Source organism: Bos grunniens, chromosome 1 (assembly GCF_055505025.1).
Source record: "Bos grunniens cultivar Pamir isolate PY7600 chromosome 1, Bosgru_T2T1.0, whole genome shotgun sequence".
In the NCBI taxonomy this organism is placed as follows: Eukaryota; Metazoa; Chordata; class Mammalia; order Artiodactyla; family Bovidae; genus Bos; species Bos grunniens.
In genome coordinates, this window is record NC_141165.1 from 99339772 (window position 1) to 99365700 (window position 25929).

General features: G+C 48.7%; 1 protein-coding gene across 20 annotated transcripts in view; it reads right to left on the reverse strand.

Annotated features, from left to right (window-relative positions):
• The window catches only part of BOC (BOC cell adhesion associated, oncogene regulated), a 78735-nt gene that overhangs the window by 13540 nt on the left and 39266 nt on the right, over positions 1–25929 (reverse strand). For 16 of the 20 annotated variants that reach the window (XM_086406187.1, XM_086406181.1, XM_086406124.1 and 13 more), the window contains 6 exons: positions 24925–25106; positions 23972–24250; positions 5323–5469; positions 3440–3583; positions 1865–2158; positions 1235–1507 (listed from right to left, as the gene is read on the reverse strand). In XM_086406187.1, coding sequence (XP_086262313.1) covers positions 1235–1507; positions 1865–2158; positions 3440–3583; positions 5323–5469; positions 23972–24250; positions 24925–25021 — 1234 coding nt within the window. In that variant the 5' untranslated portion in view covers positions 25022–25106. Of the gene's footprint in view, positions 1–1234; positions 1508–1864; positions 2159–3439; positions 3584–5322; positions 5470–23971; positions 24251–24924; positions 25107–25929 lie in introns of those variants that run through there. The other 4 variants (XM_086406060.1, XM_086406143.1, XM_086406049.1 and 1 more) reach the window with 2 other exon arrangements.

Consider the following 25929-nt stretch of genomic DNA (forward strand, 5'->3'; position numbering starts at 1 on the left):
ATGTGAGCTGTGAATGTAAATGTGTCTGAGACTCTCAGAGGCAGGAGGGGCCTCACTCCCTTCAGGAAGGGTCCATGGACTGTGCCAACGCTAGTTTCTGTGGAGCCCTATGCCAAGATCACATGTGAAGCCCTGTACCAAGTTCACAAGATAAAAATCTCTGGAACTGACGAAGCTCCATAGCAACTGTTGCCGTGGGCCTCTGGATCTAAACCCGCCAGTTCCCTGACCCCATATTAGGTAAAATACCCACCCTACTATCCATCCTATAGCATCCTAACCAATCACCTAATGCCACCATTGCAGTAGGAATTTTCTCTGTCTTGAGGCTATAAAAGTTGACTGTGAAAGGCTTTGGCTGTCCCTTGAGCCGGCCCACTGTTCTAACAGCATCTCCCACTCTAGTAAACTTTAGTCTCTTCTATTTCTGCCTCATGTCCAGAAATTCTTTTCCAACCTGCACACGGACCATGACAGTTTTTATTACCTGACCTCCTGCACTAAAGGAGGTTGGCTCCTGATAATGCTGACTCAGCGTTATTCCTGGCTGTATTTTTCTCCAGTTGATTCTTCAGTAAGTTTTATTTCCTTCCCAGGAAAGTTCTTGAGGGCAGGGTCTTTATTACATTTCTCTGCATCCCCCACATTGCCTAGACCAGTGCTGAGCAAACAGCAGCTCAATCTATACAGACCAGAACATACTAGCCTGTTACTTACATGGAGATGCTTGGTCTTTGCTGAGCAATTATTAAAATTATGATCTATGCATATGTCAACTGAAATGAATCAAGCTAAGAAATACAGACATGCTTTGCTTTGTGTTAGAACAGTGGTTGTCAAACTGGGTTCTACAGAACTCTAGGAACTCAAGAGATTCTGAAAACTAAAAGTTTTTTTTTTAAAATACAGTATTTAAATGGGTGATTTGCACTGCTGAAAATCTGCACTTCTGACTTATTAGTAAGTTAATGTAAATTTGAACTTAACTGTGTTAGTTGCTCAGTCATGTCCAACTCTGTGACAATGACTGAGCAACTAACATTATTAGTTGTGAGTTCAAATTTATATTAACTTACTAACAAGTCAGAAGTGCACATTTTCAGTAGTACAAATGAACCATTTATATATTATATTTAAAGCCATTTTTATTTATTGTACACAGGGGTTTTAAGTTGGATTTCTTGAAGTTCTGTAAATGTTCAGCTGGTGTCCCAGTGCCTTGGATTGCACTCACCTGGCCTGGCGGTCTTCAGCTGGACCACAGCGTGGGCGCTCCCAACCTCATTCTCGGCCATGCACTGGTAGACGCCTTCATCCTCGGGCCCCATGCTGACCACCCGCAGGGCGCGACGGGACAGTCGGAGGCGCTGGCTGGAGGTGAGGGGCACAGCATTCCTCAGCCACAGCACTGAGGGCGGGGGGTTCCCACGCACCTCACAGGTGAGCTTGGCGCTCTGGCCCCAAGGAATGACCAGCTGGGACAGCTCCATGGTGACCTCGGGGGGTTCTGCCAAGAAACCAGAGCAGAGGTAAGGAAGGCAGAGTCCTTCAACCCAGGCCCAGACAGGCTGGGGAGGGGACTGCTGTGGGGAAAGCCTCGCTCCTTCCCTATGACACTTGTAGAGGACAGGAAAGGCCCCACATCTCCTCCATCAGAGTCATAGCTGGGAAGGACTGTCAGCCCCTACATCCTGGTCCCTGGGAGCCAAGGCCTCTTATACTCTCAGTTCTTCCCCACTCACTCACTTGGCATGTGATCTCTCAAAAGGCACGTAACCCTGTCTGAACCTTGCTTATGAGCTTCTAGCGAGGCTATGCAGATAAGAGATGGCCAAGGAGAAGGAGGTCTGTAGGAGGCACTCACCGAACACCTGGACGTTGTAGAGGATGACTGCGGCCCCAGGCTCCCCAACCCCATTGTCGGCCATGCAGCGGTAGGTCCCCGAGTCCTCCTCACTGGTGGTGTCAATGAGGAGGTTGCTCAACAGGAAGCGTGTCTTGTTGTAGCTGGCAACACTGGAGCCATCCTTGGCCCAGGTAACCCTTGGGGGTGGGATCCCGCTGGCCACACACTCCAGGATGAGACTCTGGCCTTTGGTGACAACGATGGTCTGGGCCTCTGGTGGGTAGATGATGCGGGCAGCCTCGGCAGTGGAGCCTGGAAGAGCAAAGAGAGAAAGGACCGTGTGTGGGACCAGGATAGGGTGCAGAGGATCCCCTCCACCCTGCTTCAGGTAGCCCAACCCCAGGACGCAGCCTGGAGGGTTGGAATTGGAATCAAACAACCTGGTGGGGAGCATCCTGCTGGGCTGAGTGGGATAGATCTTTAAAGCTATGGTTTGTGTGTGTGCTAAGTTGCTTCAGTTGTGTCTGACTCTTTGCAACCCTATGGACTACAGCCCACCAGGCTCCTCATTCCATGGGATTCTCCAGGCAAGAATACTGGAGTAGTTTATCATGCTCTCCTCCAGAGGATCTTCCTGACCCAGGGATGAAACCTGCGTCTCTTATGTCTCCTACACTGGCAGACAGGTTCTTTACCAGTAGTGCCACCAGGGAAACACTTTCTGGTTTAAAGATACACATTTCTCATATCCAAAAGCTGGTCAAGTATTTCATCAGGCGCTCAGCTGAGGAGGCAGAGAGCTTTATCTAATATGAGGCAGAAACTGCACAGAACTGATGGAGAGGAGTGCTGCTCTCCTACACGGGACCTTCCTCAGAACTCCACAAAAAGCACACTCTGTGTGATATTTCTTTACGCACCAACCAAGGGCAGCTTCAGTGTTTGTTAAGATCTGAAACTTACACAGTTGGGAGTCTGTCTTGAAGAAAAACACAGTATTACAGATACAAAATTAGGTGAGCAAGGACCCATTGAAGTTTTGCTTCATTAGCTTCATGGTAAATCTGCCACTGGTGCCAATTCTAAACTCTAACTCCACATAAGATGTCACTCTACTGAACACATGGGAACCTGGAAAAGTGCCTGCCGCACAGGACTCGCTCAGCCAAGGCAGCCATCGTTCTCACAGAAATGGAGAGTGACATGGGCCTCCAGGGACTGTCCCCAGAGAGAGAAGCTGGGCGCTTCTGTAGTGCACACAGAGGAATGCAAAGCACTCCTGGCGGCCTCACACAGGCACAAACGCTCCTGTCATTTGTCCTGCCCCAGAACACACATCCCAACCCGTCCCCCTCCCCTGAAAGTTGGTACTTTCGGGGGAGGAAAGCTCTCAAAAGGCAGGAGTTAGACAACGTCCCTCACATGGCGCTGACACGACCAGTGAGCGTGGCCACTCCCGGACCCTTGACAAGCCCGAGGGCCACATGCAGAGAGAGGCTGGCTGAAGGAGAGACCTCCCACCGCCGCTGAATCCCCGAGTCCCCGATGTCCCACCAGCCGCTCCCGCCCCCATCCGCGAGACCCGCCTCTTACGGCGCACGCGCAGCCTGTCGCTGGAGCCTGAGGTCTTCACTTCCTGCGTCACCGGGTTGTAGGCGGCGCACTTGTACATCCCCTCGTCCTCCTGGCTGGCGTTCACTATCTGGAGGTTCCCCGACGGCATGATCAGGTAGTTATCTGAGGGGAGGACAGGGCAGAGGGGCAGGGCATGAGTGCGGGCCCAGAAGAGTGCAGCCTGCAGCTCCCGCAAAGGTTCGGGGCAGGTAGGGCAGAAGCCAGGAGCTGACCCGAGTCCCAAGTCCAAACTGAAACCGCTACTCTTCCCATGAAACCTCACACCAAGTGGTACAGACGTGCCAGGAGTGCCACCACACAACCAGCTAACAAACTGGCCGGCTGACACCCCACCACCACCCTGAGTTTGTACATAGGCCTGTGGCGGAGCATTTCTTATTTTCAAGGGTGCTCAAGAAGCACAGAAAGCAAGCAGGATTTGGGATCTGCCAAACACTGTGTGATCTTGGGCAGGTTAATTAACCTCTCAGATCCTGTTTCTTCACTTGTAAGATGGCATGATATATGCTGCCTCAGAGACTTCTGTTAGGACCGAGAGGCCATGCTGCATAACACAGGAGATGAGCTGATCATTCCTCCAAGCCACCAGGAAGGAGGGAATTGCCTTCAGAATTTCCCATCAGTCTTTATCATGGTCACAACTCTGAGCCATCTCACTGCTGAACTTCTACAGCTAAGGAGGAATATTTTAATCCCCAACCCTAGCCCTCTCCATGAATACCATGGAAGTCCTTCCCTTGGCATTACTGGCCTGCTAGGCTCTGTCTGCTTTTGCATTGAGGTGTCACGGGGTGGGGTCCCAGGGCTGAGTTCAGCTTCTATCCGCAGGGGACAGATTCATAGTATCTGCACACCTGGCAACTAGGATAGTGTTTGACTTCCTGACAGGCAAAGCACTGGTCATCAGCTCTGAGCTTTCTGGTGGCCTGCCCTTGGCCATCTGGATGTCCCTGCAATCTGGCTCGTTGAGTCTGGTGCCTGCCTGTCACTGGGCTGCCCCAGGTGTGAGCTGCTTAAGCAAATGCCAAATAGGATGGAAAAAGCCCTTGATTCTTGTGGGATGGGCAGGCCTCCTCCAGGGGCCACTGCCAGGGACAGTAGACATTCATACTCTAATCTCTTGGTTATTTCTGAGTGGCAGGATTAGACTTTTGATCTTTTAAAAAATACTTTTTGTATTTTCTAAAGTAAACATATAACCATAAAGTTTCATAACCAGAAAGTTAACAAAAATATTTAAAAATCTCTAGGGCATTTTAAAAGGTATACATTTTGAGGTGTAGGGTCCAGCCACAGGGTCTATTTGGCCTTAAGTGCAGGTCATCTGTGGGAGGAAGTGCCCTGTGGGCACTCTGCGGATGAACACTCAGTCTCCCCTGGACCAGCTGTCATGCCCACCGTGGCCTGAGCAGGAAGCTGTGATGGCTGCAACACCAGGAAGACGGGGAGAGGGAAAACCTCAGATTCCACTAGAGAGACTGCTGTACTGTGCAGGGAAGAGCCCCGCCTCCCACCAGGGAGCCCTCAGCTCTAGGAACATCTGGCTCATCGGGCAGCCTTCCAGTGCGTGCCTGGTGGCAGGAAGATGGCACGGGGAGGGACTGGAACTCCGAGCTGAGAGCTCTGATTCAGTGGCAACAGCTCAGCAACATCTGGCAGGGCCTCAAAGGATGAGGAGATTCTAAGGCCCTTCAGTATCCTGTAGAGCTGCATCTTAGGATAGCAGATGGCTGAGCAGCATGGGGAAGGTGCTGTGGGGCATTGACAGGGTTTGGGAGGCACTGTAGAGGCACCAACTTCCTTCCTGGCCCCAACCTCCAGGTTCCTGCTTGTTTACTCACCCCGGGAGGCCTCCAACCACTCCTGTTTGACACTGTACCGGACCTGGGCTTTAGGGTGGCTCTCGGGAAGGTGGCAGGCGATGACCGCTGTGTTCCCCTCATCAACTTCAATCACATGCTGCACATCTAACTTGAAGTCCTGGAGATCTGTGGAGAGAAGAAAAGGGGCTGGTTGGGCCTAGATGGAAGACAGAGATGACCAGTGCGCTGTTTCAGGCTGGGCTTGTGCCTCAGTGTCTTTAGTCACAATTGACAGCTGCAAGAACCTCACACGCTGAGGGGTCCTCTGGGGGTGCTCTGAGTCCTTCCTCCAGCCGTTTGTGGTCTAGAGTTTACAGGAGGGAATGTGTGGCTCGCATCACTTCATGTGAGTACAACTGGGTGTATATAAGCTGCCGGTGGGTGAGTGTAGAGAATTCCATCAAATGGTGCCTGTGACACAGACCAGCCTCTTCTCTTATATTGACCTAAGGCAGCAAGGGGCCTAGGCCCATTGGCCCCACTGAACCTGGCTAGAAATGGGTCATGGTCAAGGCACAAATGTCCTGGCACAGCTCATGGAGACTGAAAGGAACAATGACAGAGAATGCTTATGTCTTTTTTCCAGTTCAGTCAAGAATAGCCTTCTAATCCGATATCCACATCAAAAAGTGAAAGGCCTGAGATTCTGCTTGATAGCCAACCATAGTTACAACCAGAAGGCTGATTCCTGCTATGCACAGCTATGCGGTCCTCCCCCAGTATCCTTGGGGATTGGTTCCAGGTGCCCCAGTGGCTACTAAAATGGAGATACTCAAGTCCCTTATATAAAATCGTGTTGTACGGTGCTTATAGTCTACACCTATAGGAAAGCCTGCGTAACCTCGGGTTCCCCATCCGCAGAAACAAAGAGCCAACAGTATGTCGTATCATGGCTAATTCAGTCTCTGGGCTGGGGATGGAGATTGTGGATACCCAAAGGGTTTTCTAAGGCAGAGAGGAATGTCTCCAGTGGGGTTTAATGGCAGTGGAATGCGGGGGAACCGAGGTCCTGACACCAGGCTGCAGTCGCTTCTAACTTGCCGTGGTGGCAGGAAGATGGGATTTAAACTGGATTGGATGGAGATCCATCTGGAACAAAAGCAGGATATTTCCCAAACAATCCAACAGCCCACACAACAAAACTCTCTTTGTTTGAAGCCAAATCACTGATGTCCCTGAACAAAATGGGCTATTTGTGCAACAAAACCACATGCCAAATTCGGTTTTCAGGACTGTAGCTGAATTTAATTTAAGAGAGGAAATAAAACTAATAGAGAATAAGATAAGAGAGATGAAAATATTTACCCAGACACTCTCCCCACAAAGGTGCTTAGAAAGCCCTGGAGGCACCCTCTCTGAGTGCTGACCACACCACATTCTACTCAGCTCCTGAGAACTGATACCATCACAGTGTAACTGCAGTTCACAGCAAGACTCCACCTGCCTGTGTGGTTCGTTCCCAGACAAGGCAACAGCAGCAGTTGGGAGTCAGGTTTCTCACAGAAGACATGAGGTAATTACCAAAAACAAACTACTGTCACCAAGGAGAGCCCTGTGATCATGGCACTCAGTGAGGTCAGGAGGTTTCCCACTTAACGCAACTTTCTAGAAGCTCTTAGTCAAGTCGAGCCAGAGCAGCACAGGAAAAAGCCCTTTTATTTCTATGAAAGGATCATTGTCCCTTTGATTCCAATATTTAACTGTGAACTTTTTAGGGTCAGGGACCAAGTGTTGTTATCTTGTCCTCTGGCCTAAGTAGATGCTCAGTGAATGCTAGATGACCAAATGAATGACTATCTTGGAGCTGGGCCCCTCCAGTCAGGTATAAGATGCCCATGCATGTTATTTGTGAACTCAGATTTTGTAGTTGAGCTGGGTTGACATTATGAGCTCAAGGGCTTAGCACAACAAATTTTCCATCAACTTTTTATCCAAGTGTGGCCAATCTTTATCTAAGTGTGGATATTTTGAAAACAGAATATTTCTTGAGTGTTTACTTCCAGGGTCACAGGAAAGAGGTAAAACAGGTCTAATAAATGTGAAATAAGGAATACATGTTGTTAGGATAAATGGCAGCATAGAAGACCTTGAGCTCACCTCCTCCCACGAAAATACCAAAATCACACCTAACCACTGAACAACCATCAGTAAAAAAGTCTGGAACCTAACAAAAAAGATACTCTACATCCAAACACAAAGAAATCACTACAAGATGGTAGGAGGGGCACACTTGAGATATAATCGAATCCCATATCCCCAGGGTGGGCGACCCACTAACTGGAGAATTATTATGTCAAAGAAATTCTCCTATAGGAGTGAGAGTAGAGTGCTGAGGTCATGGCAGGCACCCCAGCTTGGGAGGTCTGGTATGACGAGCAGGAGCCCCCAGAGCATTTGGCCTTGAAGGCCCGTGGGGCTTGATCGCAGGAGTACCATAGGACTGGGGGAAATCGAGATCCATTCTTGGAGGATGCATACAAGGTCTCATGCATACCAGGACCCAGGGCAAAAGTAGTGACTTCACAGGAGCCTGGCCCAAATCTACCTGCTGGTCTTAGAGGGTTTTCTGGGGATGCAGGGGATGGCTATGGCTCTCTCTTAGGACATAAGAGCTGGTGGCGAACATATCCAGGAGTACTCACCTGAAGGCTGACATCTTGTTGGGATATTAAAACTGGGACCTGACCCCACCCAACACTTGTAGGCTCCAGTGCTGGGGTACCTCACACCAAACAACTAACAGGCAGGCCTAAAGACTTCCTGAGAGGCTTCCCTGGTGGTCCAATGGTTAAGAATCCACCTTGCAATGCAAGGGACGCGGGTTAGATCCCTGGTTGGGGAATTAAGATCCCACATGCCTCAGAGCAACTACTGAGCCTGTGCCGCACAGAGTCTGTGCACTGCATGGTCCCATATGACTCAACGAAGATCCTAGGCACTGCAACTAAGACCTGATGCAGCCAAATAAATAAATGTTTGAAAATAAAGACTTCCTGAGCACACACCACCTTTAAATATGGTCCTGACCCCCAGAGGGCCAAGACCCAATTCCACCCACCAGTAGACAGGCACCAGCCCCTCCCACCAGGAAGCCTGCAGAAGCCTCTAGCCCAAAGTCACACACTGGGAGGGCAGACACCAGAAAGCAAGAAAAATAAAATCACACAGCCTGTGGAACTGAGTCTGCAAACACAGGTCAGAACCTCCCCTGGGACCTGCTGGTCCCTGGCCATAGGGAGTGTACATAGGTCCCTTACAAGAGGGAGTGTAAGGCTGAGATACACAGGAATCCCCTATAGAGGGCCACTTCTCCAAGGTTGAGAGACATAACTAACCTTCCACATACATACAAATACAGATACAAAATGCCACGACAGGAATATGTTCCAGAGAAGGAACAAGACAAAACCCAAGAACACATGAGTGACGTGGAGACAGGCAATCTACCAAGAAAGAGTTCAGAGCAATGACTCTAAAGATGATCCAAGAACTTGAGGAAAGAATGGATGAGAAGTTACAAGATGCTTTTTAACAAAGAATAAGAAAGTATAAAGCACAACCAGAGTTGAATATGATAACTGAAATGAAAATAACACTAGAAGAAATACATGCTATTCACCAAGTAGTGTGGTAAAAATGACAGAATGCATAGTTCATCTCTATAGACCCATTTCACTTTCCAGGCTGAACACAAGCGGTTCCTGTGGGTCAAGGTGAGATCTCTCGTGGATCCCTTCCTTTGGGTGGGTGTGGAGCCTTCTGGGTTTTTAAGGAATCATCTCATGATTATTTAATTTTATGTTGGTGATGGTGGTTTAGTGTCTTAAGTCGTGTCTGACTCATGCGACCCCATGGACTGTAGCCTGCTAGGCTCCTCTGTCTATGGGATTCTCCATGGACAGAATATTGGAGTGGGTTGCCATTTCCTTCTCCAGGGGATCTTCCCCACCCAGGAATTGAACTCGGGTCCCCTGCACTGCAGGCAGATTCTTTACCAACTGAGCTATGAGGGAAGCTGTGTTGATGATATCCAATCCTAACTAAATTGCAAATTCCTAGTGGGCAAACTATCAATTTTGGACTCCGTGCCCCAGCCCCAAGCCCCACTGCACAGTCTTCAGGAGGCACCACGTTCACTGAGTCCTTGTTGAATGAACAGTTTGGAAGATGGTGCCCAAGGCCAGCTTTGTCGGCATGCAACCTGTGCAGCTGTGCCTGGCCCCTCACTTGGAAGAGGCCAACGCTTGGTTTAATGCTCTATCACTGCCTTGAAATTTTAAATAACATTTGACCAAGGGACCTCATATTTTCACATTGCACTGGGCCCCCCAAAATCCATAGCTCAGTCCTGGCTGAACCTCTCAGCCAAGAGAGCGGATGCATTTTCTCTCAGCGAGGAGGATGGTGGACTGTGGGAAAGGGTGGACAGCCTGTGCTCAGGGAGTTCTAGCTGGATGTTACTACCTGCTTTTCATAAGCAAAGTACCTCAGCAATGCAAAAGCCTTAATCCTCCTCAGCACAGGTACCTGCCAAGTCAGGAGACTCCCCACAGAGAGAGCTGTGAGCATGTGAGCCCAGGGGCATCTGGAAAATTCCTCAGTCACAGAGAAGCATGTCTCTTGCACGCTCTAATAAATCTAAAACTACTCCACCAAGAGTTTTTGAGTTTTTGTTTCACCCTCTTCCTTTACTTCATTCCAAGAAAATCTGCCTCAAGCAAGAATATACTTAAGCCTAACAAAGCATTTTGCAAGAAAGATGTGAGTAACTGAAAGGAGTCTGGCATCAGAATGCCATTTCCAGCTTAGCCCCGGGCTCCTGCCCCCTGTAACTGAGAACTTATCTGTGCACAGAGCACACTCTCCTCCATGTACACACCTCACTGACTCAAGACTGGAAAATGCTACACACCCCAGGCCCCTCTGGGGGCCTTCTGCGCACTCCAAGGATTCACTGCTGGGTTGGAGACAGTGGGCTGTGCACTGAGGGAGGCACAAGCTGGGCACTGGTCAGCCGGGCAGCCCTTCTGTTCTGATGCCAACATGTGCACAACAGCCCAGGCAGGCAGGACCCAGGACACCCCAGCTGGGTTTCTAGCTCCCCACAAGGGCCGACTGGCAGGCAAGCCTACTGGCTTCAAAACAAGCAAGCAGCAGCTGGGTCCCGGGCCCTGTCCTCCCCCCACCCCACACCCTGAGCTTAAGCTTTAGCTGTTGCTTCACTAGACAAATGCTCCCAATTTGGCTGGTGGAGCAAAAGTTGAGTTTCACTAAGGGATCAAAGGCAGAGTAATGAAGTGATGAGCGATCTGAAACTCAGAGCACCCCCTTTTCTAGTATTTTTTGGGCAGGAAGGAGGCCAGGGAGGGGCAGAGGCTTCATGATCAATAACAGCTTAATCAGCCACCAGATGAGAGGCAGATGCAGAGAGATCTAGTTGGCTGCATATGAAGGAAACCAGCCTGTTCCCAGGCCCCTTTGTCTGCAAAGCCAGTTTCCTGGCGAGTCCCTGCGCTGCTCAGAGCACTTCCCTGGGAATAAGGGGCAGGCCCTTCAGTAACAAATGGGGTTAGCAGGCCTCCAGTCTCCTTGCAGAATGATGGATCAGGTTTCATGGGGGAAATGGTTTGACAGGACACCTGCCCTTGCCTGTTGGCTGGTGTGTTTGAGAAATCCATTAGAGGAATGTTTTTGCAGCTTTAATCCTCTTACCTTCCCTCAGACCCTTCTTTTGCATCCTCTCTGTGTATTCTTCCAGCTATTTTATTAACTTGTCTGCACTAATCAAATGCCGTGAGGCCCACTCTTGTCCCTCAGCTCTCAACAGGTCAGAAGCCCTGGTCTTTGGGGCCATCTCTTGAGTTTACAGACCTTCTTTATTAGTCCCAGAACTTTGTGCTTTCTGAGAAAGTCGAATATCTTAGGCTCCATATAGAACCCTGCCCAGTTCCCTGCCTTCTAAGCACTCAATTTCTTAACGGAACATTTTATCTTCTGATAAGTCACTTCCATAGGAGCTTTGGATACACAGGTGACAGGGATCTGTTCGGATACAATCATGGAATGTGCTCTGACTTTTCTCTTCACATTCCCAGGATACATCAGGCTCCTACCTTCTTGCCCGTGGGGAAAAAAGAAGGAAAATAAAAACTTTTAGAGGCATGTGAGTGTGGCTGTCACCATCAGGCTCATTCGTGAAACTACAAATTGACAAGTTTTATCTTGAGCCCCTTTTGACTTACTTTCTCTTTCTCTCCACCTTCTAGCCTTGATCTTTCCTTTATGAATAAAAGGTTCAGTAGATCTATGAATTATATCACAATATTTAGTGTTTGTTTTTACATTCTCATAATACAGAATTGTTAGATCTTCATTGTAGGCTCATCTTTCAGTTCTTATATACTCTCCATGCCCCATTACATGGTGCCTTGTGCCTCCACAAAATGCCCCCATGTAATCAATAAACCTAACCTTTACTTTCAAGGAGTTTCCTCATTTGATCCTCTTCTCCCTGAGTCCTCCCTTGAAAGTGAAAGTCATTCAGTCGTGTCTGACTCTTTGTGACCCCATGGGCTACACAGTCCATGGAATTCTCCAGGCCAGAATACTAGAATACTGGAGTGGGTAGCTGTTCTTTTCTCCAGGTGATTTATCTGACCCAGGAATCAAACCAGGGTCTCCTGCGTTACAGGCGAATTCTTTACCAGCAGAGCTATCAGAGAAGCATCCTCCCTTAGGGTGCAAATTAAAAGTGCAATTCTGCTTAAGAAATAAGTCAGGTAAGACAGTGCCTTCAGATAGAGGCTGCCTAGAGTTACCAACATCCCCATCTCCATCAGTTCAGCTGAATGATTACAAACATTCTGGCTTTTAATCCATCCAGGTATTTCTTGTGTCTGGTCAGTCTTGCCCTTCCCTCCTGCCTGTTCTCAGGGCTCACAGGACAAGCCTGCACTCATCTGTTGAAGCTTGGATGCGATCCACCGATTGCGGGGGCACCACATCAGGCTCACTGGGCAGTGCTGCCAGCGCGGCTGGGCAGCCTCGTAGCCATCAGCAAGTTTGGGCTGACTGATCGTTCCATCTCCCAGCTCTCCTGCTTCCAGGGCTCAACTTGTCCCTGTAATGGCTTCCTGCGTCTACAGGCAGTGTTACAAAGTGTAGAAAGATTTCACCTAATGGAGTAGCCCAGTGACACACTGACCCTGTGGCCTGGCCCTGCACCTTTTGAAAGGTGGCAAAGGTACAAGGTGAGTAAAATTAAGAGTGCATGGCTCACTGCTCTACGGATGGACTTGGAGGTGGTCTGAGCAGGGGAAGGGTCCCACACCTGCCTCCCTGGGTGGGCTCTTTGCCCTGAACTACTTCACGGATGGGGAGAGAATCACAGCATAACTCTTGGTCTCCAAGTCACCTGAAGAGCCATGGCTTGGCACAACCCCCAGATCAAGCCTCTGAAAGAAAATTCTCTACAAGTGGAAAGCCATGGTGATGGACTGCAGAAGTGGAGTGGAGGCTGGAGCCTGATGGTGCTGCCTTTAGAGATGGAACTGCCTGTTCTTGATGAGTGAATAGGGTTGACTGCGGGATGGGCAGGCCTCTGAGGCACGCATTCTGGGGAGTGACTAAGCCTATCACCAGTCCGTACCCCTGGCACATAGACCACTGAAGTCAGACCCTATGGGAGCCCACAAAGCTGAGCAAAATCAGCATATTCTGTAGTTGGCATCTGGCACAATGCCATCCCTCCAGACTATTCATATTCACTATTCATTCACTCAGCCAGGCTGAATTTGTAGAAGATACCAAGAAGATAAAGACATAGTTCCTAACCATGGGGGGCTTTAATTGAAAAGACAGTTAAAGCAACACGTAGGCTGGCTATAACAGTTCACAAGAGTAGTGTCCCTAAGCGTAGTCCCTGCCACCTTCACCAGTGTGCCAGCCTAGATTAGGTTACCTCGATCTCCAGGCAATTTAGAAGGGGGGCTGGTGGAGTGAGCACTTCTCCTTTTGCAGGCTGGAACAGTGGACAAATGCATTTGCTGTCTTTAGGATTTTTTTTTTCTGCCTGTTCAATTGCATGAATAATTTTGGCTCCAAAGCGCTCTCCTGACAGCCATGGAAACACGACATGAAATTTCGCAAACACACTTTCTGATGAAAGTAAAGCATGCTCTCTTTTACTTAAATAAAAACAGTTCCTATGAGGGTAAAAAAAAAAACAAAAAAACAAAAAAAAAACACCTTTGCAGATGCCAAGCACATTAGTTGTTAAATCGTGTGTTTCTTTCTTTTGAATTAAGGTGGGGTGTGCACCCAGATTTGAGTAGCAGGAAAAAGCTCTGGGTGGAGAAGAGATGAAAGAGCCACAGGGAAGAGGGCAGAAGATCAAAGTCAAGAGTGGAGGTGGGCACGACAGGAGACAGGGCATAAAAAGAGGAGTGTGACCAGTCAGAATGGCTGCGATCCAAAAGTCTACAAATAATAAATGCTGGAGAGGGTGTGGAGAAAAGGGAACCCTTTTACACTGTTGGTGGGAATGCAAACTAGTACAGCCACTATGGAGAACAGTGTGGAGATTCCTTAAAAAACTGGAAATAGAACTGCCTTATGATCCAGCAACCCCACTGCTGGGCATACACACTGAGGAAACCAGAAGGGAAAGAGACACGTGTACCCCAATGTTCATCGCAGCACTGTTTATAATAGCCAAGACATGGAAGCAACCTAGATGTCCATCAGCAGATGAATGGATAAGAAAGCTGTGGTACATATACACAATGGAGTATTACTCAGCCATTAAAAAGAATACATTTGAATCAGTTCTAATGAGGTGGATGAAACTGGAGCCTATTATACAGAGTGAAGTAAGCCAGAAGGAAAAACATAAATACAGTATACTAACGCATATATATGGAATTTAGAAAGATGGTAACAATAACCCGGTGTACGAGACAGCAAAAGAGACACTGATGTATAGAACAGTCTTATGGACTCTGTGGGAGAGGGAGAGGGTGGGAAGATTTGGGAGAATGGCAATGAAACATGTAAAATATCATGTAGGAAACGAGTTGCCAGTCCAGGTTCGATGCATGATGCTGGATGCTTGGGGCTGGTGCACTGGGACGGCCCAGAGGGATGGTATGGGGAGGGAGGAGGGAGGAGGGTTCGGGATGGGGAACACATGTATACCTGTGGCGGATTCATTTTGATATTTGGCAAAACTAATACAATTATGTAAAGTTTAAAAATAAAATAAAATTAGAGAAAAAAAAAAAAAAAGAGGAGTGTGAGAGGAAGGAGAAGGAAAATAGAAAGAACCTAGTTTGCAGTGTCATTCAATGATTTGCAGTAAACTGGCCTAATGCTTCAGGAATTTCTTGGCTTGAACCAATTAAAAATATTTTTTTTTTTTAAAAAAGACACACGAGTACGAGAAATGCTATTAATCCTTGAAAATAAGTCAAGGATGGGAGTCGTTTCTCCACTGAGTCTGGCAACCAGATGAACAGAGACAACGTCTGTAGACCATCCCATTTATCTGATTCCAGAGCTGCTGTGAGGTAGGGCTGGCTAGCAGAACTAGGGAGTTTCTTTTGGATTACATGAAGGAATAAAATGGTTTGAAAAAATACACTGGGGAGAGAGAGAAGAAGGAAAAAAAGATTTACTTGCCAGCAACCCACATCACACATATTTCTCTGATCAACCAAATATAAACTAGAAACTTAGCAATGGGAAAATTAATGTGAACCCCGGTGGTCTGGACTCATCAGAGCCAGAACTGGTTCCTGGCACAGTGTTTGGCTGGCTGGCGGCCTGTACAGGAAGAAAGAGGAGAGAAGACCGAAGCCAAGGCGTTCAGAGGAACAATGGACGTGAGCCCTTCAGTGTGTCCCTGAAAAACCAGAATTCCAGGTGGAAGGGGTAGGGGCGGTGTCTTAAGGCCAGTGGAGTCCACAGTGGTTCCCACTGCCCCCACCCTCCACTCACACACGGGAACTGTGTAGTCCTAAAAGCAGTGGTGACTACCCGTGCCATCTGCCCACCCTCTCTGACAGATCCTATGAGGCGCCTGGTAGGACTGCAGCCACAGTCACTGGCGTCTGCCTTCAAAGGTTGCAGAATTTCCACCAATACCTTAATTTCTTTTATGCTTTATGCTTCTGACATCCATCAATTTTTCTAAACCCTTCCTAAATCTATTTGTATCTTTAGCTTGTTTACATCCCAAGTGTTGCTTCATCCTTTCTTATTTACTTCCTCAAAACTTCTACTATACCACAGTCGGGTGAAGAAATCTTTGTCTGCCTTCTGCATGCTCTTTTTGATCTTCTAGACTTCAACATATCTTATCTGGGAGCCTGCCTCTCCCTAGACATTAACTGAAGGCCAAGCGTGTGCCGCGGTGTGGTGATCACAGAGGTGAAGGGCAAAGAGACGGTGGCTGGAGAGGCCTAGAGAAGTGAACACAGGATGGCAGGGAGCTCGGAAGAGGGGACCCCACTCCAGACCTGGGGAGTCAAGGAGGGGTCAACAAAAGATTCCTAGAGGAGAAGACAGTTGAAGGTTGATCACCAAGAAGGAAGGAATTAACCCAAAGTGAAGTTGCTCAGTTGTGTCTGACTCTTTGTGACCCCATGGACTGTAGCCTACCAGGCTCCTCCATCCGTGAGATTTTCCAGGCAAGAGTACTGGAGTGGGTTGCCATTTCCTTCTCCAGGAGATCTTCCCGACACAGGGATTGAACCCAGGTCTCCTGCATTGTAGGCAGACGCTTTACTGTCTGAGCCACCAGGGCTTCCCTTGTGGCTCAGCTGGTAAAGAATCCGCCTGCAATGAGGAAGACCTGGGTTGGGAACATCCCCTGGAGAAGGGAAAAGCTACCCACTCCAGTATTCTGGCCTGGAGAATTCCATGGACCATATAGTCCATGGGGTCACAAAGAGTCAGACACAACTGAGCAACTTGCACTTATTAACCTAAGGGAGGTGGGAATTCTATGGGAATGGGAATGAAAAGGAAGTTGTTACAGGCAGACAGAGCACCCAGGGAAAGTGAGAGATGAGCCAAGGAAATGGCAGATTTGCTGCGTCTAGAGGAGGAGGCAGGGCTGAGAGGTGTGCTGAAGTGTCACCCTGTAGCCTGAGTCTTACTCTATGATTCCTTCAAATGTTTTTAAGTAGAAAAGGAGTACCATCACTAAAAATTAAGCACAATTTTCCTACAGAAAAAAAAAAAAATGCTGTTTCTACCTCAGTAAGTTTTCCCCCCTTTTGCTTAACCGTTTTTTTCTTCACTGTTAAGTGACAGTGTTTTATTTAAGCATTTTGTCCCATTTGCAAGACAGACTCACTGTTCTATAGCTCCTGGGACTAATACTAGATTCCAAAAAATGGTTGAAAGTCTACAAACAAGATCAGAGTGGAAATCCCTAAACTCTTAGACACATACACACAAAAAAGGGGAGCAAAGGAACTCATTTTCTCTCTTGATTCGTTTTCATTTTAAAGGAACCATCATACATCATGTTCTTTAGAGTTCCAGGGATTTCAAGCAAACTAATCAACACTTCCCTCATCTTCCTGGGCAAAAGGCTTCTCCAAGTCTGTTCTGGCTCATTGAATCTATAGTTGTACCTGCTTAACTCACTGTGTGGTCCTTCCCTTTTCTCTTAGCTTAGAAAATGGACCTAGGATTTTATTAAAGCCTGCGGCTGAGTGTGCCAAGGATAGGTTGAGGAGACGAATGGGGAATTCTAAGCACGTCCTTGGTAGAAGATGCACCATGGAATTTTTGAGTCTTTGTGTGTCTGTGTGTGTGGTAAATATTGACTGTTGCTAAATAGAGAACTAGAACCCTGGCTGTGTGGGGCAGAAAGTTGCTGCCATGATGCCCTGAGCTTACACCACACATTTGCCTGAGCGCTTGTCCCAGACCAATGGGACCAGTATTGCCCATGCCCTTTGAAGATGAATACCAGGGGAGACTTCTGTGAGGTGTGAATTTCTGCCTGTACTAGTAGAAAGCAGAAAAGAGTTACTGTGACTCTGACCTAAAGCTGTAAGGTATTCCTAAATAGGTCATCTCCTATTTAGGTACTCAAGTTGCTCAGTACCTTTGGCATTTAAGCTATGTTTCAGTGGGTCACAAAGAGTTGGACGTGACTGAAGCGACTTAGCAGTCAGTATCTTTCATTCTTGTCCAACTGGCAAAGTAAAGCACACAGCATGTATGGGCATAAAACAGCTGCATTTCAAGCTCAAGTTAGTTCTCCTTTTCCAACTACACCCCCATGTGGAGCTGTCTAGAGCTCCCCCAGCAAAGGAGGCAGACTCACGCTCAGTCTGGCGGGTAGCTTCAGACCCAGCTTTCAGCTGCAGACCCCTTCCTCTCCTAGGGAAATACAGCCACCCGGTGACTGTTACCCCATCCTGATTTCAGAATCTGACCGCACTCACTGTGAAATATCTGCACCGTCCCAGAAACAGCACTGGGCTTAGGTCTAAGCACACAATGTAGAGAGCTGAACTTAGTTGAAGGCCTGAGAAAGATGAGAGGACTCAAAACACTGGAGATAAATGTTGTCCCACACACATTCTTCAAGGCTCAACCTTGAGTCTTCCTCAATTCCCTGAAATGGAAATGAATGACTCTTCCCCTGAATTCCCATTAAAATCTGTTTATGTCCCTCAGGCAACTCATGGCTCTGACTGACTTGTTTTGTGGCTAACAGGAACTGCAGTCCATCTTCTCCATCAGACTGAGAGATCCTCAATAGCCCAGAGCAGGTCTTACTGCACTGTTGTAAATTCTAAACACTCCCTACTTCTCAGGACACCAACCTGCAAAACATCAAGCTATTGAACTCAGGGCTAGAGAATGTTTGGTTTCCTGGTTCCCTAGTGGATTGCATGAATCTCCAGCCTGCTGGCTCGCCCAGTGATTTTGGACTTTCCAGCCTCCATAATCATGTGGGCCAACCCTTTGAAATAAATCTTTTTCTTTATTTTTTCCTTTCTCTATTTCTCTCTCTCCCCATACATGTGAGTGTGTGTATAATTATATATATGTTCTCCATAAAATTACATGTATGCTTAGTCACTCAGTCATGTCTGACTCTTTGTGACCTCATGGACTGTAGCCTGCCAGGTTCCTCTGTCCATGGGGATTCTCCAGGCAAGAATACTGGAGTGGGTTGCCATTCCCTTCTTCAGCATATCTTCCCAACCTGGGGATGGAACCCAGGTCTCCTACATTGCAGGCAGATTCTTTACCGTCTGAGCCATGAGGGAAGCCTTAAAATTACATGTGTGTGTCTATATGTGTGTGTGTGTGTGTATAGTGATTGATTCTGCTTCTCTAGAGAACCCTGACTAAAAACAAGGATAAAGGAAGCTAGAAATGTTTTAAGAAAATTTCAACAACTGGCCTTAGTGGCCTGTTCTAATTCAGGGTCACAGCATAGAAGACCTTAAGGAAGTGTTTGATGGGACTCAGAGTTTAGGGAGCTGAGAAAGAAGAGACATGGCTTCTGTGTGTGGAACTTAACCACACCAAGGGCCAGGGTTGGCCCAGCCTGCCCATGCTGCCTGGTTGCAATTACATGCATCAGTGAACCAATAAAGGCATAAACGGACACCTCTTTGGGCCACAGAGACAAAATACACGCAGGGACACTGTGGGCTGCTCTCAAAGTGGCAGGGAGGTGGGAATCTGGGCTGGAGAACATGTGTGGAGAGAGAGCTACGAAATGCACAGGAAACGGGTTTGTCCTCTGCCCCTGATAAGCCAGTCCTCTCTCTTGGCTCTGGCTGAGATGGAAGCTTTGGCCCCCTGGACTGTGTCATCCTAAGGGCTGCTCCCAGAACGGAGCTGGCCAGCACAGAGCTCGGGCCCCAGAGCCCCCTCCAAGAGGATGCTCCACAAATATGTGTTGACCATATGGGTGAGTGAATAAAGCTGGCTTCAAAATAGTACTATCATATATTCTCTCATTTGAGTCTCTAAAAAACAAAACCATGAGACAGATGATGTAATCAGTACTGAGCTCATTTCACAGTTGTGACCATCCGAGAGATGAAGGGATTTGTCCAAAGCTACATGAACTCTTCAGTGGCAGAGTTAAAACTTAAAAGATCCTGGGTTTAAGTTTCATGTTTTTTCCATTACACCAGTTTGGCTCTTCATTTCCCTCCTGGGTTAAATTATGGTAACAAAGGGCCCCTGTCTCCTTCTGACCTTTCCTCAAAGGCACAGAGTCATGGAGACAGCTGCCGAAGGGGAACTCCTACCTCTTCTGTCCGCTGCCTTGCCTCTGATCTCTGATACCAAAGAAAGATCACTCTCTGACTGGCCCTAGGGCTTAAAGACCTTACGAAGGGGTTATGGATCTGCTCACAACTAAACTAGCACCACCTTAAGACTTCACATTAGCCAGTGTCAAGTCATAGAGACAATTATGTATCTTCCCAGATAGAGAATATCCCCTCAGTTACTGCCTATTTCCAAGTACCAGTAGGATCTGGGGATGATAGAATAGCTGGAAGAATTAATTTAAAAGATAGGGAAGAAGATAAAAAGTGAAAGTAGGAGTTTATCTGAATGGTAGATAACTGGACATGGTAAGGGACAGGAAACAGCTTTCCTATGGCATGCGGCTCTGAACTGGTCATGTTTACTTGCTATGCTGTGTGGAGAATGACGCTAAGGCCGTCTGGGGGCCAGAACAAGGAATGAGGTGTCCGTGGGCAACGTCTGCTTTTGGTTCAGGTGCGTAGAGTGGGACCCTCAGAGCCATGTGGAATGGTTGCCCTCTGGGTATCAAGCTTATGAAAAGACAGGCAAGAAGAAGAAAGGAGATCAAAGTAAAAACATTTCAAAAGAATTAGACAAGATGGTCTGAAGTGAAGCATTAGCAACAAGAGAGATTCACCACAAGGAAAGCTTAAGTGAAACAGGAAAAAATACTTCTCCATAGAGGAGAACAGGAAGGACAGCAGGTCTCCATGTGGGCAGGACCACTCAGAGGAGAGGGTGGGCGTGCACCACCGAGGCTTCATGTGTTCCATTTTACCTGATGCCACCAGGCAGGGGTGGAGTTCAAGTACACCCCCTGGCATCAGAGTGAAAGTGGTCTGGACCAGGAAAGCTCTGTTGGCAGCCTCCTCCACATCCCTGGATCCTCAAGCCAGGTTCTAGCCCCCATCATAGGAAGCCCCCAATGATCTCTGGGAGTTCACTCAGACACAGGAGGCAGCGTCCTGCCAGGGAGGTCAAACAGCACGTGCTCTGTCTGAGGATAACTGTTTGAATGCACACAGGAGAGGACGGCGGAGAGGAGCAGAAGGAAGCCTGAAAACACCAACTGCGGGTGTGCATGCGTGCGTGTGTGCGCGCCAGCACGCTGCTGCCCAGCCTCACCTCTGAATGCAGACCGTGCCTCCTGTAATCCCTTCTCCGGCTCAGCCTCCCTCGCACACCAGCCAACTGGCAAAACACAGCCCCCATTCTGCTCAGGAATGTGCTTTCGGAAACTTAATCTAGCTGCTGAGTCTGGGCCAAATCCCCCGTGGCATTAACCCAAAGACAGCACCCCTTTCTCCCACCTTCCCGCCACCCCGTCACTGCCTCCTCCAAGTCTGGGAGGCTGTAGTTCCAGTCCACCAACTCCCTCTGTCCCAGGATACAGACCCTGCGGGCCTGCTCTCCATTTCCAGCACTTCTCCATCCATCTTCTGGTCAGGCCCAAACATTTCCCTTCTGATTCATGTCTAAGTGACACACCAATAGCTCTTGGCTTTCAAACAAGACTCGCCTCGGCTTCTGCACAAGCCCCCTCTTCTCTCACTGTGCCTCCTTGGGTTGCAACCAAACCCTTCCCTTTGTCCTCACTGCCAACTGCAGATCCCTTCAAGCACCAGAGAAAGAGGGGCCAGGAATTTTTTAAAAATAAAGGCTATAAATTGTTTCTCCTCACACAGATTCACCTTGAAGTAGAAGAAGTGCTCCAAAATAAATCTTCTCTTCTCCAGCTCTCCCTTCCTCCAAACAGTGAAAGGTGTAGCCTAGCTCCTGAGTGGGCCAAGTTACAGAGTCTCCTGGATCCTCACAGACAAGGGCTGACTATCTGCAGGGTACCAAACCTCCTAGAGGAGCAGTGGCTCCCTTCAAAGACACAAACATTGCTAAAAAGCACCTCTTACTTGTAAAGATGAACAACTGGCAGGGACTTACTCGCTCAGCACTAGGAGAAGGGTGCAGTACCTTAGAGTGGAGTCACTCTGGGATGTCCCAGGGCCATGCACAACTGTGCTTCTGCTCTGGTGGGTGATAGAAGACAGATGAACTAGGAGCCTGCTGGCGAGGTGGTTACACAGAATGTACATGCAAAAAACACATCAAAGTGTTCACTTGAGATTAGTGCACTTTGTGTACTTTACTGGATACACTTTATACTCAACAAAAAATGTAAATATGATCATACGGCCAATGGAAAATGCTTGTCCTACAATGTCAAAGGGGAGACACTAAAGATAGTAACTATCTTCAGTGCTGTAAAAATACGGGTACAGATGCAGGCTAGAAGGGTATGTTTTAAAATGACGATGGTGGCTCTGCGAGGATGGTGAGGAGACATTTTCTGTATATTCTAAACTTTCTATGTGTCATTTTAATTATCATTAAAAAATTATACAAGAGAAGTATGATGGTAAGAAGCATAGCTCTGACCTCAGCCCCTCTTGCTATGACAAGATGATCCCTCCCCACCTTCTCACCTGAATGAAGCATCCTCCCCTAACCCATCAGCACAGCTGGGGGCCCAGGGCCTGCCTCCCTCACTGATCCCTGACTGTAACCTGAACTCTAAGCCTGCTGTCTAGAGGTGTGGCGCTGAGGGTCAGTGAGTTCTGCTGCAGCCACTAAGGAAAAGTGGCTCCCACGGTGTGGGGGCTCTAAGATGCAGCTCCCCCTTGGCCTTGCCCCCAGGAGGGTAGCTGGGGACCCCCTGCCTTCCTCCCCGCGTCCTCGGAGCAGAGGGCAGGGCTGCTAGACTGCTTCCCAAGAAAACAGGCACTCTGTGGCAGCCTCTGTCTTATTATCTGTTCTCCCACAGACTGAAGGCCAGAGGCATCTGGAAACCAGGGCAATGAAGGGCCTTTTCCCCCGCTGCTTTTCTACTTTCCCAGCTCTCACCACTCTCCTCCCAGGACTCACGCCTCACACTTCAGGGAGCCCAGCTGACTTACAGGAGCATTTTATAAGTTTCCTGCCTCTGATATGACCCATAACATAAGGACCCCAACCTCCCAGAACTACAACAAGGGAGACGATGATGGTGATATGAAGGCAGGGTGTCTGGGACAAGGGGCACTGCTGAGGGGACAGAGACCTCGAAGAGTAAGTCCAAACACCATTAAACTCTCAACAAGGTTCCCCGTTCCCTACACTTCAGCCAGCAGAGAAAGTGAAAGTGTTAGTCATTCAGTCGTTTCCGACTCTTTGTGACCCCATGGATTGTAGCCCCCAGGCTCCTCTGTCCATGGGATTCTCCAGGCAATAATACTGGAGTGGGTTGCCATTTCCTTCTCCAGAGGATCTTCCTGGCCCAGGGATCTAACCAGGGTCTCCAGCATTCAGGCAGACTCTTTACCGACTGGGCCAGCAGGTAAGGGGAAGTAATTCTTAATACTGTTGGCCCTTCAACAGCAAGGGTTTGAACTGCATGGGTCCACTTGGCCATGGGTCTCTTCCCATAATAAATACTACAGTACCACATGACCAGAGGTTGGTTGGACCTCAGATGCAGAGGACCCCTATGAGTTATATGCAGAGTCTCAGCTGTCTAGAGGGTCAGCAACCCTAACCCTGCATTGTTCAAGGGCTAAATGTTTCCTGGCCATGGACTCAGCATATAAGAACAGGTGCCAGGGCTGCTCTGTAGCTTCGGGAGTTCCAATCGGCCAAGTTTCATTTCCCATGGCAAATCAGGTACTGTGTGCACTAAGCTTGGGCACAACAGTATATCCAAGTCGTAACTACTGTAAGAGTGGTAAGCAGACTTCTCCTGGCATCCTCTCTGGACGAACTGTCTCCTCATCTCTTCCTCTCTCCCTCTTTATCACATAGTTGCCTTTCCATCATGTTCTAGTTTCTATTCCAGGCATTTGGAATAGGCCTGCCCCTCAGAGACGCAGGAGGCCAAGAGGAAATGCGCAGTATCTGTTCAGACCATGCGTAGCCCTGTACACGCTCTGCCTGCAACTGCTGTGAGGATGGAGTGGGCAAGGGAGGGCGGTGGGGTGCAGGCAGCAAAGAGCTGGCACCACCCCATCTAAGACCACAGAGTGACCAAGTAGAAAGGCATGGCATGGCCCAGCTCTGGGGCCCACAGAAACAGGTCAACCATGTCAAGCTCCTTCGGGAAAGACACTCACTCCTGGTATGGCCCCTAGCCAGAGAGCACAAAGGTCCCCCAGACACTGGAGATAACTGGGCGGCCACCACTGTCTGATCAGAAAGGTCAGCTGGTAAGGCCCCTTTTAGGATAGGGCTAACAGGGGGGGTGTTGATTGGGATGGGGAACAGAGAAAGAGTAGGAGGTGGGCGGAGGAGCGCGACTCACTGGCTAGTGTCACAGTGGCTGGCACGCTGGCCACGGCCCCTGCAGGCATCCGGGCCACACACTGGTACCGGCCCACGGTGTGGTTGTTGAGGGCAGTGACGACAAGGGTCCCGCGGGTGATGAGGATGCCCAGGCTGTCGTCCGAGCCGTTCAGCTCCCTCCCGTTCAGGCGCCAGGTGGTGTTCATCCAGGGGGGCTCCACCACGCAGCCCAGGATCACGGTTCCTCCAAGCTTCTGGACAGTGGAAGAAGGCTGGACAGTGACCTGAGGAACCTCATCTGGAGGAAGAACAGGGATGCAGTGATGAACTGACACCCCCCCCCCAAGAAATCGAGAGCACGACGTGCTCAGAAGCACAGCTCCCAGGCAGCCTTTCAGAGCTGAGCCATCCAGAGAGGGGTTGACCCTTCTCTGAAGAAACTCTGCTGACCTTAGGTCCAGTCCCCAACCTGGCCTGGTTCCCAGAAGGTAGGCTGGAGTGGCAGTATGGTGGGATGACAAGAGCTCAAGCTTTGAACTTGAATAAGACCTGCATCTGGATCCCACTGCCACCGCTTCTGAGCCAGGTGACTTTAGCCTTTTGGAGTCTCAGTTCCTCATCTGTAAAATGGGACTAATAATATTGCTCACAGCATTGCTGGGAAGCTTACACACAATGCATATAAACTGCCTGCTGTAACCCCATATAGTAAGTGCTCAATAAAGGCAGTTCAGTTATTACTCTTATTCTTCCCTAGCATATGTTTGAAATGATTAAAACAGCAAAGTAACAACCAATATGATGTAATTGAGCTCATTTCTCATATTATTGAACATGTCCCCGAAGGTCAGTGGGAAGAAATCCAGGAGGAAGAAGGCCTTTTTAGAGGGTCCTTGTCAAATGATTCTCTCTGACACTAGGGGCAAAGTGCTCCTCCCAGGGGGCCTCAGAGAAATCAAGGAAAACACTCACTCAGGTCCGCGAAGCAGCCCGCCGCAGCCAAGAGGAGGCAGGCGAGTGTGACCTCGGGCTGCTTTCCTCTCTGCATCGCCATCATCCCACGAGGCATGCTGTGTCACAAAGCGTCCAAAGCCAATGTCCCAGAAGCCACCAGAGTCACTCAAAGAGGTACTACAATCCCCTGCCACGCTCTGCTGTGAGAAAGAGAGAGAGAAAGGGCCGTGGTGAGAATGCCTGGGACACTCCCATGGCGGTGACATCCAAAGAGGGGACCTGGCTGGACTGCTGGAAGACCAAGGAACACAACATTCCATTTCTTATCTAAAATAAGCTGCTTTTAAGTTGCTCCTCTGAGCTGGAAGGTGATGTCATGGTAAGAATGGCAGAGCCTTGCCCAGGGTATCCATAGCCACAAGGACAGGAGAGCCCAGCAGATGGAGAGGCTGAGACCTGCAGCCATGTCCCAGGCTGGGGACAGTGAATGTTTAGCAATGATGCTGGAAAGGAGGCAGATGTTTTCACCATGTTTTTGAGGAGCCCAGGTGTCCAAAGCCACGTGGCATGCCATGCCACTAATACGGACCACTGTGCGTAGCGCTGTCACAGGTATAATGAATGAAACCTGCATCCCTCATTTAGGTGATATTACTAACACCCCCAGGTGGTGCAGTGGTAAAGAATCCACCTGCCGATGCCTTCCCTGATCTGGGAAGATCCCCTGGAGAAGGACATGACAACCCATTCCAATATTCTTGCCTGGAAAATCCCAAGGACAGAAGAAAACTGGTGGCTACAGTCCATGGGACTACAAAGAGTTAGACATGACTGAGCGACTGATACGACTACTATGACGAATAAGTAACATCCCTAAAGTCTCCAAGGCTCATGAAAGATGTATTTCAACTCATACCAGCTCATCACCAACATCTCTGTTAACATTCTTTGATTCCTGGAACCAACCAACCCTCCTCAGCTTGTCTGTAACCTCTGTACCCCCAGACAAAAACACAGACCAAA